This window comes from Scyliorhinus torazame, chromosome 6, assembly GCF_047496885.1.
Source record: "Scyliorhinus torazame isolate Kashiwa2021f chromosome 6, sScyTor2.1, whole genome shotgun sequence".
NCBI classification, from domain to species: Eukaryota; Metazoa; Chordata; class Chondrichthyes; order Carcharhiniformes; family Scyliorhinidae; genus Scyliorhinus; species Scyliorhinus torazame.
Genome location: NC_092712.1, coordinates 181,276,341 through 181,289,784, shown reverse-complemented (window position 1 = coordinate 181,289,784; position 13,444 = coordinate 181,276,341). Strand labels below are relative to the sequence as shown.

The 13,444-nt window shown below is 45.1% G+C and overlaps 1 protein-coding gene across 3 annotated transcripts in view; it reads left to right on the top strand.

Annotated features, from left to right (window-relative positions):
* dgkb (diacylglycerol kinase, beta) overlaps positions 1 to 13,444 on the top strand; it is a 1,346,936-nt gene that overhangs the window by 1,229,598 nt on the left and 103,894 nt on the right. For all 3 annotated transcript variants that reach the window (XM_072509150.1, XM_072509148.1, XM_072509149.1), the window contains 2 exons: positions 4,522 to 4,642; positions 9,653 to 9,713. In XM_072509150.1, the coding sequence (XP_072365251.1) occupies positions 4,522 to 4,642; positions 9,653 to 9,713 (182 nt within the window). The remainder of the gene's footprint in view (positions 1 to 4,521; positions 4,643 to 9,652; positions 9,714 to 13,444) is intronic.

The following is a 13,444-nucleotide window of genomic DNA, read 5'->3' as shown; positions in this document are numbered from 1 at the left end:
CACAAGGGATACCTTTTCCGGTGTTATATTGCTGACAAATCAAACACCGATTACTGATACTTTGGGCCAACCCCTGCATTTTAGGGTGCCACCAAGTGTCCAGCAACAAATCACTAGTCCCTCGAGCCCCACAATGAGTTGCAAAGTGTACACATTCAATGACCCATAAAGCCAGCACATCAGACATACAAGTCTGATGTGCAGGCGTGGTCCATAAAGAGGAAACAGAATCATATGTACAACCTAACCGTTTCCACATTTGTTTATCACTCTCAGGAGCGTCCTCCTGTAACCTTATGACGTCTTGGATGGTTGGCATTGGCTTGTCAGAAGCAGACATATTCATAGTAGATCGTTTAGTCTGACTTAACATTTTAGGCACCATCACTTGCTGAATTTGTGCGGCTGTGCGCGCTGTACGATCTGCTCGTTCATTACCAACGTCAACTGGGGTTGTACCATTCGTGTGGGCAGCGCATTTAATAACGGAAATCTGCGCGGGCATAAGGAGGGCCTGCAGTAGGTCATTAACTAAACCCCGGTGGGATATTTGACCACACATAATCATGTCAGGGTGTTCTGACGAAATGTCACTCAAATCGCCCCTTATTGTGGTAGTTTCCTGAATCAAGGCTAAACAGTCGTGGCCAGGTGCGTCTTCATGGACAGGGGGACCACTAAGAAAACAGGCTGGATTGATAGTGGTACAGTATTTAAATGTCAGACGTGGATTGTTCAAAAGGTATATCTCATACCTATCCTGACGAGCTGCGGTAAGATGCTGACCATTCGCCCCATATCCCTGGCATGGTACTGGTCATGGACCTGACGTGTAATATGAGGGCTTACCGAAGCTGACTGTGGCCATAAATGTGGTGATATTGTAACAAAATCGGCTGTACCTTCTTTTCCCGTGACTGTGGCTGTAACCTTGACTGGCCATTCGGTCTCAAGTAATGGCCGGTATTTGTCCTCCAACTCCCTGTTTCGTCCAGTTCTGTCATAGGCCAGGGTAACGTGATGCAGTGACTGTTCAACGTCTAACGTCCACCACTGGGGGGTGATAGAAATATAGCACTGTTGTCTCATCCTCCTCTTCGCTGATCCACCCACCCAAAGTCACTATATTGGGGCTCCTGCTGGTAAACTACCATTTCTGCCGCTTGTTGGGGTCGCAGATCATCCTTTTTCATTACATACTCAGTCTTAACCTTTGTAACTGAGCCCCCTTCTTGGCCTACACCCTCCTTCCAGTAAAATCTGACTGCCCTTGCCATCTGGGAAGGGTCGTTCTCTGTCCAATTCATGTTATTACATTTCACAGCAGTAACCACAGAAGGTGGTAGGCAATGCATTAACATAGCACAGTATTGAGGGGAATTCTGACCATTTTGATACAGCAAATCGCCTGACTGCCCCCGGTGGATTTCATTAAAATGCTCCAGAAATTCCTCTGGCTCTTCAATCTTCCTAGGTTTTAGGTCTAAGATAACAGAAAGATTTATGGGCCTTTGAAATGTGCTATTCAACGCATTCAAGATCTGTGTCCTTTTCTCTATTTGCTCTCTTTTTTTTAAAACTTAAAAATGTTTGAAAATTCAAATTGAATTACTGCAACTTGCAAGCTTAGCTCTGATCTCAACTCAGAACTAAATTTACAATTTGCTTAACACAAACTTGTATAACATTTACAACTTAATTATTTCTTTATCTTAACAATTTTTCTTTTAACAAGTTTTTTTTTCTTTTACATACACATAAGTATTAGCAAAATCAACTATCATCTCCAGATTGACACTTTTTAAAATGGTGTCCATGATCTTCTTTAAGTTTCTATTAATCTCCAGATAAAATGAGATAAACCTTATTTCAAGTAAGTAAAACTTAAGATTCTGGCAATTTCAATCAATTGCTTTCGAAAATAATAACTTTTATCAAAGAGGTGGAGAAACCCACTGGTTTCCTTTAATTAATTCAAAACGTAACTTTGCTGGTGTTGACTGACTCAAAGGAAAGGTATCCGATTACACTACGGCTGCTGCTGTTATCTCAAAGCCTGAGTGAGAAGCATTGTCTGTTTTCAACTCCGCCTGCTGCTGTTAACCCTTTGAGAGACTTCTGCTTCAACCAATATGCAGCATTCCTCACAATCTCAACTAGACCTCGGAACTTTACAGTCCAAGGAGACAATTTTAGCTTAATCAACTATATATTTAAAACACTCACACATAGAGTTGAACCATCTTCAGATTTAAAAACAGTTATACTGGACTGAACCTTCATCTATTGAAGTCCCATCAGCCCCTGAACCCATATAATAGACTGAACCTTCATTAATGAAGCCACATCAGCCTCCGAACCCATATAATAGACTGAACGTTCATTACTAAAGTCCCATCAGCCCAAAACCCTAACCCAAGCCAAAACAACAATATGAAATCCCATCAATTAAAGTGCTGATCCCCAGACTGACCTGTGATTTCGTCGAGGCGGTCTTTCTGTGCCAACCGCGAGTGACCAGACTAATCAGACGATAAGAAGAGGGGAACAATCAATGCGCGGTCGTTTTCCAGTTCTACATTGAGGGCCCTTTGTTCCCCATCCTCCTGTTCATAATCAGTCTAATTCTGATTTCGCAGTTGGATCAGGATCGCCCTGAGAAATCCCGGTTTTCGGCACCAAATGTTGATCCCCAAATTTCTTTCTCTGTCAGTCTGGCCTCAATAAAAGTTGAGATGGATTCGCACGTAAAAAGAAGTTATTTATTTAGCTTGCAAGCTTGATTCATTTCATAGAAATATAAGAGACATCCAGTTTCCTATATCCCAGAAAGCGAATGAACAAAGAAACAAAGGGATCTCTGCAAATCAATTCAAATGGTATCAAGTTTCACATACTCGACGGACATAGGTCAGCCTATGTCCCTCCTGACCTGTTTGATCTATTCTGATTGGCTCACTTCCAATCCCTTTCTCTGGCCCCTATCAATGCAGCATCACTCTCATAGACACACCTCTTCCTGCTTTTTCCATGCGGTCTCAAACCCCTTTGTCCCTAACTGCCAGAATCAAAGTGGCTTATTTCTACATTACATTAACTAGTATCTCTAAAGTAACTATTTTATATCACATTCGTCACTCAGATACCCCGAAGATTGCCACATTTGGGCATGGCTTCACCCTCATCCCCACAACCTTGGACATTGCCTGTGAAGTGCTCACTTAACTACGATTGCCAATTTCGAATTAGCAATAGCCTTCAGCTGCGCGGCCAGTGGGAGTTATGGGTGGTCTGTGGGACAGGCAGGCATGAGCTGGGGTTGCCCCCGGAACAGGACCACACGATCCAGGGATCCGCGGACCCGTGGGAGCTGCGACACCCATCTTCTCCCTCCACCCCCCAAGCCCAGCCCATGCCATGGGAGGCCACTCCCCCCCCCCCTTGCTCTGTTAGCCCTCCTCCACCCCACTGCTGGCAGACCACCCTGACGAAGATTGCCCCCCCCCCCACCCCCCCGGGGCTCCCCCAGCCCCCTCCGAGCAGTGCCCCGGGCTCATTGCCCGGTCACAAAGAAGGCTATTCATTTCTCGCCAGCTTCATGTGTTTAAAAAGGAGTACTAATCAGTGCCCGTGTGACCACTTGCTGGATTAGATCACAGGAGGTCGTTAGATATGGGGTCGCTGCCGTTAATTGTATGACGATTGGGCTCAAGTGGTGATTATTGGTTTCTCGCCCCACTCAGATGGGTTCATCATTTTGCCAATGGGAGTGGGCCAGTTAGATCGCAGACAGATCGGTGCCCGACGGGGGTCTCAATTTTGGCCTCTTCCACGATTTAACAACCTGGCCGCGCTCTCGCTTAGGCGCAACGCAGCCAGTAAATCGCATCCATCATTTCAGAACTTGATAAGAATTCAGTAATTTATTGAAGCAAAATAATTGCCCAAGATAAAATTGGAAATTATTTCCAACTGCTGGTCAATTCTGGAGGTCTTGTGGCACAGTGGTAGCAACCCTCCCCCAATCCAGGTTCAAGTTCCGCACCAGAACTTGAAATGCAAAGAAGGTGTGTCTATGAAACGGCCAAATGGATTAATGATCAACATGCAAATTCTTCCAACATACTGATGGCAACTGGTAAGAGTGAGATTCCTGCTCAGCATTAGTGGGTTGAAATAAATACATTTGGAGCCTCTTCCATAACTCCAGACTACAACATTCATTTAAGGGTGCATATTGTCTCAGCAAGTTGCACTGCCTGAGTGATCTGTAACACACACTACCACTGGTCAGTTACAATAGCAGAAATGCCAATTTTTGTGAGGCTACTACAGAACAAAAATTCAGACTTATAATAGTGACTTTGATCTTTTGGAACTTTCCAGAGTGCTGTGAAAAGGAGACACAGAGTGGAAATCAAGAGAATAATTTACCAGATTGAATCGATACCTTTCATATGCATGGAGTTTCATTCTTCTATATGATTTGACAGATCAAATAACTTACTGTTTATTTTTCAGATCTAAGTGATCAACTATTTGAAGTGATTGGCCTGGAAGGGGCCATGGAGATGGGCCAGATATACACAGGGCTTAAAAGTGCCGGGAAAAGGCTAGCACAATGCTCCTTGGTAACTATCAGGTATGTTTCAGAGTATCTAGAGGATACTGTATGTCTTTATGTTTGGTTTGACATCCTCGTACAGCACTATGGTTTAAATGCTTACATTGCAAATTCCATCATTTTTTTTCCAAATAAGCATATTCTTTGGAGCCTGTCAATGATAATCCTGCAGCATGAAGTTACCTAACAAGGGCTGATTTAGCCATCCTATGGGCCAGGAAGGAAAGTCTGCAGCCAAGTAGAGAGAATACTCAGTCGAGAGAGAATGCCTGTGCCGATTTTTCTCTGGGCTGCTGGTATGTCTTCTGAATATATTGAGCTGAACTTATTGTGCCCATTGATGCCTGAGCCACATTGAGATCCCAGATTTACAAAAGCATTAAAATGAAATTCTTGGCACAGTACTTGGATAAATTGTCCATTTGGGATGGAGCAAGGAAATTTCCATGGCCAAAGAGATTTTGTAATTCGCTTTGTGTGGATTTTTATTGAAATGTTTAGAGTCCCTTTCTAATACAGCATTGTTTTCCACATTTTTGAAATGTATATTGATAGTTATTTTTCTGGAAATACTTTGGGGTGCGTTTTTATGTTCTTTAGGTAAACTTATTTTAAAGCTCCTTATATATATTGTGCCAGAGAGCATCCTATCCAGCTGCATCACAGCCTGGTATGGCAAATGCTCGGCCCAAGATCGCTAGAAACTGCTGAGTGTGGTGAACTCAGCCCAACGCATCGCACAAGCTTGCCACCCCCACACTGATTGTGTATACACCTCCTGCTGCCTCAGAAAGGCAGACAGCATTGTCAGAGACCCCTCTCACCCAGGCTTTGCCCTCTTCCAGACCCTTCTGTCAGGCTGAAGATACAGAAGTCTGAAGACCCGCACATCCAGACATGGGAACAGTTTCTTCCGTGCAGTTACTGGACTCCTCAATGAATCTCCCTTGGACTGATCTGTTCCCTGTAAGAACACTATTCACGATGCCCTATGCTCCTCTTGTTTGGCCCTTGTTCCGCACTGTAACCAATCACTATTTGTTGATGCACCACTGTCAATGTATTCTGTTGATTATTCTTTTGTCTACTAAGTACATACTGTGTATGTTCCCTCGGCCGCAGAAAAATACTTTTCATTGTACTTCGGTACATGTGACCGATTAATCAATCAATCAATCACTATTGGGCGTGATCTACCAGCCACGTTGCGCTTGAAAGTCAGCGCGCCGTGGTGCAATGTGGCAGGTAGATGCGGGAGACCTCGTTCCCCAATACACAGTGATCTCGTGAGGCGCCGTGATGTGAATCCCAGCCATTGTGGGTGGGATCACTTTTTGGCAAATCTGCACATTGGAGCAAAACAGATAGTCACGCTCGAATATGCAGTTCCCTGAGGTAACTGAGGTTTTGGGATCTATCCCCTTCGTCGTGGAGATTTTGGGTTATTCGGTACTGGTCCCCAAAAACAGAGACCAGAGGGAACAGCATTTGTGGGGGTCTCCCAGTGCATCGGAGGCCCTCAGGTGCTTGCCCTCTGGGCAGGGTGGTACCATGGCACTGTCAATTCCCAGGTGGCACTGCCGGTTGCCATGCTGACATTTTTTGTGAGGTTATGATCAGGCCAGGGTGGGCTCTGAGTGTGTGTGGGCGCGGGGGGGGGGGGGGGGGGGGCAGTGCATGGGGACCCCCCTGTAGTGAGTTGGGGATTGGGAGGGGTTCGGGGGTCACGGTCGGGGGCTGAAGAGATCGGGACACTTTTTAAAAATGGTGTCAGTATCTCTCGCTGCACTGAGGAGTTCCGACAAGCGGAGCTCCTCAGTGCAGAAAACAGGGCTAAGTGCGACCTCGTTGGGTGTCCCCAGCTGAGGTCCCCGATCTATCTCAATGGCCGTTAGATAGCGGGGTGTTTCTTGGCACTCCAAGTACCTGGAAACACCCGGCTAATCTTGCGCACTACGAGGGCTCTGTCCCCATTCGGATAGATCATGCCCATTATTTCTTGGTTGCAGTGAAGATAAACAAGCTCTGTACCATATCTGTAGACCTTGGCACAACAATATATCAACCAACAATTGTTTCCATTTGCTCCAAAGTGTTGCCACCTGGAGCAAGAATACTTGTAGACAACTTAAAACATGGGGACAAGTTGGCATCTGATAGACAAGTTCACCAGGTCCTCAACTGTAAATCTCAATTACGACTGCAATACATGCCATTCCCACATGAATTAAATAGATTAGTAAAGATGACAGCAATAACATCTCATTTCATATTGAAGAGCATACTGAATGTGACTTTATTGCTGAATTTTAGGAAGTGAAGGATATCACTATAAATGCCTGAAGCCCATCCTGTGTGGCAGTAAGTGACCAAGTATGTGTTTCAGAGTGTTGATGTGCAAGTCCTAGAGAAACCATTAAGTTCACAGGAAATGAATCCAAAAGATCGACCGACTACAGAATGGATTGATTGATTTGAGAAGAAAGTCGATAGCTATGATCATGCCTTTGGTTGATGACCATGGGACAAAAACAAAGCTGTCTCACTTCAAGTTTGAGCATCTTTTTAGATTAATCTTTAGCTAGGCCAAGCATTCTGAAGCTCTTTTGATTTGAATGTTGAGTATAAGCAATACATGGTGCCTTTGAGGAGTACCAATTAGTTTCAAGAGGAATTGACCCATCTCTGCTTGTGTTATTGCCTGTAAATGAATTCTATTGAAGTCAAAGATGTCTGACCACTCAAGGTTTTGGCAAGGTAATTCCCTTTCCCAGAAAGATGAGGCTAAACAACGTAGGAAGTTCAACTACTCTGGCTAATTCGAACCAAGTTAGATTTGCATGATGCAGCAAAATTTCATGTTCAAACAAACTAATCATTCAAATTAACTTTGTGGTTCACGGCAGCACAAACTAAATACTATTCAATGGAATTGTATCTTGTTGGTTTTCCATGTAGACTTTTTGAATACACTTCTTGCTCCTCTTTCCAGAATGAGATGGGAGAAAAATATCTCCCTGTAATTTTTCTTCTGGGTTGTTCACAGAACTTTTAGGAAGAATAATTATGGGCGAATAATCTGAGATTTAAATAGCACCATATGAAGGAATTAGGATGTTTCATGGTCTAGGTAAAATGATAAGTTCTTGAGCAGACACCAAAGCAGATATAATGAAGCCTGGTATTTTCTCTACACTATCAATGTATTACAATTTGCAGCGACTTGAACATTTCACATGAGGCTTTGTTTTAGGCCTCCTCTTCACAGAAGCGGCAATCACAGAATTATGCCCGACTAACTTGCACATAACCAGTACCAGAGAGCTGGCTCATCCCTTAAATGTGCCTTACGCATTTATACTGCCAGATCCTTTCATGAATATTAACAGTAACAAACTCAATTTAGTCATTCATCTGATCAAAGATGGGGGGCATGATCAATCGGAAAAGTTCCCAAGGGTAGAATTTACTGGCTGTTCATGCCGGCGGGATATTCCAGTCCCACCGATGGCTCACCACCACCTCGGGTTTCCCGGCAACGAAGGGTGCATTCAATGGGAAATCCCATTGACAATGGCAGGACCAGAAACTCCCACTGGCGGGCCGACTCCACTGTCAAAAACACGCAGCGGGTTGCTTGCTAAATCCCATCAAAGTGTAATTTGTGATGGATTTTGCTGGGAATTTCCTGCCGGTGAGTTCCCCACCGCTATCTAACCATGCTTATCACTTTTTTGGGCCCTGAGGAGTTTCTCGCCAGTTTAGCCCACATTTAGAATTACTGGGCGTGATTGAGCGGCCACGCTGCACCCGAAAATCAGCTCACAGCGCACGGCGCAGCGTGGCCCATAGAAGCCGGAAGACCCAACTCCCGGGATCTACCCGGCTCGCAATGCCTCATGAGATCTAATGCGATCTCGCAGGACACTGCGATGTAAACTCTGCCCGTTGTGGGCAGGATTACTTTTTGCCAAATCTGCATATCAAAGCGAGACAGCTAGACTCACTTGAATATGCAGTTTCCCAAGGCACCCGAGGCATTGGGATCTATCCCATTCGCCTTGGAGACCTCGGGTGAGCGCCCCTTAGTACTGGACTCCGCAAATGGAGAATAGATGGAACGGCACTTGTGGGGGTCTCCCAGGGGATTGGAGGCACCCAGGTGCATACCCTTTGGGCATGGTGGTAGCTGGCACTGCTGGTGGTGATTGGGCCAGCGGTGCCCTCCGTGGGTGTTGGGGGGTGCTGGGAACCCTCCCATAGCGCATTGGGGCTTGGGGAGGGGTCGGGGGTCAATTTGGGGGCTCCTGATTGCTTGCTACACTGAAGAGGTTCCAGGGTTTGGGAGGAAACCGGAGCACTGGAGGAAACCCATACAGACACAGGGAGAATGTCCATACAGTCACCCAAGTTCGGAATTAACGTATCCCTGGCGCTATGAGGCAGCAGTGCTAACCACTGTGCCACCATGCCACCCACGATACAAGATGTTTCCTGGGTTCAGCATTGTAGATAGCACCCATTTACTGCACTATGAAGTTCCATATATAAAACCTTATAGCATTTGCCTCATATGTTGGTGAATCCTCCTCAACAGCTATTAAACTGGAGATCACCTGAAAATTAGGTTCTGTTTCATTTCATTTTTGTCTGTCATTATTTTCTGTCCCCAATCCCTGCCTTGGCAAATTTTTCAAATTATCTGTGAAGTTTTATAAAGACAAATCAATATTTGTTCAAATGTGTAACCACTTTCAATACATCTCTTTACATTTAAGCTCCTTTTCAGGTTTTGCACATGTTCCTCATTCGGCTAGCTGCTGGTGTAAACCCAATTTATTCAACTCAATTGAAAGTGTCAAATTGAGCACAATCACCTCAGTGTCTTGTGATCAAGTCACAAATTTTAGTGGTCTCAAGAAAGTAAGAGCTTCATAAATGTGCAGTAAAAAGGTTTTGATACATTATTTGCCACGAGTTCTTATAATCTCTCAGTTGTTGTAATGTCTCCACATTGCTCTATTCCAGAACCAGTAAGTTCCTGCCGATGCAGATCGATGGAGAACCTTGGATGCAGACCCCTTGTACAGTAAGTGGATGTTATGGGTGGAAGATATTGCAAGGATGTCAAAATAATCCACCCAAAGCGCTCCAAGAATGCAACAGATGCATTGCATTTTAAATGAGGATGAGGCACTATCCTGAAAAAAGGAATTGATTCAGTCATTCACGCTGAATGGGTGAATTTAGCAGGCTGCACAAAGTTATAAAAAAATTTAATGAAAATGTATTATTTGCTCTTGTCAGATTTTTAAGCAAGGCCGTGGCCCGGCAAGATAAAGACTGACACTTTGGCTTTGACCTTGTCAATATTGAGCCATTTCTGCAGCCTCCAACAGAAACTCTGTGCCCTAGTTCCTGAGTTTATTCCATTTTTTTGGATGCCATTCAAACCCAGGCAGATGGTGCACAATCTAGCTGTTCTGATCAACTCAGAACTGAGTGCCAAACCATACTTCCATCATCAAAATTGTGTACTTCCAACTCCAAGGCATCAATGTCTCCACTGTGCCTTTGATATCCTGTGGACTTTTATTTCCTTGTACATTTATGACATTTTGTTGAGATGTTCAGTTTGCTAGGATGCACTCTCCTTGAATCCTGGCAACTGTTGCTGCATTACAAGTTCCAGCAAACAAAGTTAGGATGGCCGTCTCTTTGTCTGCTGTAGTAAAAGAATTGGATGAGAGAGTCTAATTTTAGGGGAAGAAGATATCCATAGAATACCTACAGTGCAGAAGGAGGCCATTCAGTCCACCAAGTCTGCACCAGCCCTCTGAAAGAGCACCTAGGCACACTCCCCGGCGCTATTCCCATAACCCCACCTGACTTCACATCTTTGGACACCAAGGGGCAATTTTAGCATGACCAATTCACCTAACCTGCACATCTTTGAACTGCAGGGACAAAACGGAGCACCCGGAGGTAACCCACGCAGACACGGGTAGAACGTGCAAATTCCACACTGTAACCCAAGGCCAGAATTGAACCTGAGTCCCTGGCGCTGTGAGGCAGCAACCACTGTGCCACCGTGCCGAATCAAAAACATGTTAAATATGTATTCAAGGTGGAATTCATAAAGGCAGGTTGTGCAGGATTTGATTGAGACCATGAAACGCTCGGAACAGAATTGTAGATGTGCTACTCTTGTCTTAAGGTGAGAACAGATATTGCTTTAAATCTGCGTTGCTGAATTAAGTTGCTTGTTCACCCAAGTCTGCCTCAAACTGAAAACCTTGAGCACCAACTTCCTGGCCAACAGTGGTTTTGGATCTGAAAGCACCTCAGTCTTATTCACCCTTCCTGATGAGATTATTTGGATCTCCCATGGTATTTCACTTAGAGTCAATACCAGGTGAAGTCTTTAGGTCAAATGGGTTTGGGGAAGAAAGGAGCAGGATGGAGGATGGGCGTGGGAAAGCAGAGGGGGTGGTAGATGGAGAAGAGAGAAGGGAAGCGTAGAGTATTAGAGAAGAGAGGAACAGAAAGAGAAGACATGGAGGAGAGGGAAGGAGTGGGGACAGGGGAACAACAGGAGGAGAAGAGCAGAGGTAAAAAAAAAACAAGAGGTGTGTAGTAAGTTTCCAGGAAAAGAGAAAGCAGTTGGAGCCAGTTTAATATCCTCCTCACCCCTCCTCCCCTCCATTTTTCCTCTTTTTCCTATTGCCTCTTCCCTTCTATCCTACCTCTTTCCCATTCTATGCCAGTATACCCTCTTCTCTTCCTTAATAACAATCCCATCTTCTTATCCTCTGCTCTCACACCGCGTGGTCTCCTTTCCCCTTTTTCTGCCTTCTCCCTGGAATGCAGGCTTTAATCGTTTGGCGTGTAGGAAAGTTCCAGCACTATGATCTTTGATTCCACCAGAATCAAACTTGTAAATAAATTTGTGCAAGAGCTTATCTTAAAGAAATTAACATTTTTAATTTAAAACCATTACCTGACACTTAAAGCACAGAAAAGCCGCTGAGGGCTCAGCTCCTTTTCTCAAATTAGCAGTGTTATGACTTTGTGTAAAACAATGAGAGCCGATGTACCTTGAGACCAGGAGTGACCGGTTGTCATCCTGAACCCTTTTACTTTATCCTGTATTCCCCACCTTCTGGGCTTGGGCTTAAAATTGTGCTTTCAGCATAGTGGAGAAACAATGTTGAGAACTCGTCCCTCGAACATGTGAACCAAAGTACCTTGCCACTCAGACCATGAACAATATCTCATGTGGGTGTTGGGGGACGGCAGGGATGCAGCAGGGGAAGATTATGTGCTGTTCAAACCATCCTCCCTGGGCAACTGGATGTCTGCTCTAGTTCCGTTCTCCAGGTCTCCAGGCCCCAAATTGGCCTCAGGCACACCTCTCCAGCTCCTGCTCCAGCCCCGCTGCTCATAGCCTATGGCACCAGTGTCTCTAGCCTGCCAAAGACACCACTCCCTGCACTGGAGAGAGCCACAGGGGCCAACCAATTCCCCTGCCCAGCCCTCATCCCCAAGGCCTGGCTGACAGAACTTCTCGGTAGCCAAGGGGTATGCGACATCTGTCTCGTGCCAAAGTAGGATGCCAGGAGCCGGGGCCCAGCGCCACTGCCCCACTACACTCCTGTCTCTTTTCTTCCTATCCTCTCCCACCCGCTCTCTCTTCACCCTTCATACCCTCCTGCTTCCCCTTTTCAAAGGTGAAGTGCTGCTCAATGATGTTTCAGAGGATTAGAAGATCTAGCACATTGTAGGTATAAGGGATATATGATGACAAAAGCTTTTGATTGTGGGGGTGCTCTGATGGGATGGGGAAAATCTTCATCAATTGGGTGAAAAGTTCTAAGTGGGAAATATGGGAGGTTTGTCAGATGTAACTGTGGTCACTGGTGGGATAGACTCAAAGTGTCCCTCAGGGGCAGGGGATTAGTTTTCATTTTAGAAGAGGAGAAATTCAGTTAGATAGTGATAGGAGATTCGGAAGGAATAAAGGAAGAGGCTTTTTTGTTTGATCCAATGGACAGTTGACAAAGTCTCAAAAATATCGCAACAGCCATCAGTTTCATGTGGTTCTTGAGCCCATACCTACGAATAATCATATATGCAAAATTAGTATCATATTTCCAACTTTCACCTGATAACTGTGGATAGTCTGTGTGAGGGTCGAGGGCAACGAACCCCACGTTATAAGGAATCATTAGACATGTCCAGAATTAAAGGCACCAGCTGCTCCAAGAACCTCTCCTAAAATTCATTCGGAAAGCCATCCAAATCAAGGGCTTTCCAGTCTGCATTTAACCAATGCATTTTATAATTTCATCTGGGTTTAACGGTGCTTCCAACTCATCTCTCCTATCCACTTCCACAGCTGGGATAGATAGGCTGTCCAAAAAGTCAGTCATGACTGATCCCTCCACCAGAGGCCCCGATCTATAAAGATCATGATCGAACATTCAAAAGCCGTATTAACCTGAGGAGGGACGGAAACCAGGCTACCGCTTGAATTGCATATTTATATGATTTCCCGGGAAGCCGCTTGCCGCTTAAGCCGGTGAGCCAAAAGGCGACTGACTTTCTCTTCGTATTCGTGAAACATGCCCCTTGAGCATCGTAGCTGGCTTACTGCTGTGTCTGTCGATAACAGCTCAAATTGTTTTTGCAGCTTTTTCCTAATTACCTGCAACTCTGGGGTAGGGTCAAGTGAGAACTGGTGGTCCACCTCAAGAATGGAGTCCACCAGCCTCTGCTACTCCACCCTCACTGTCATCGCCACCTGCGCTCTGTAGGAGA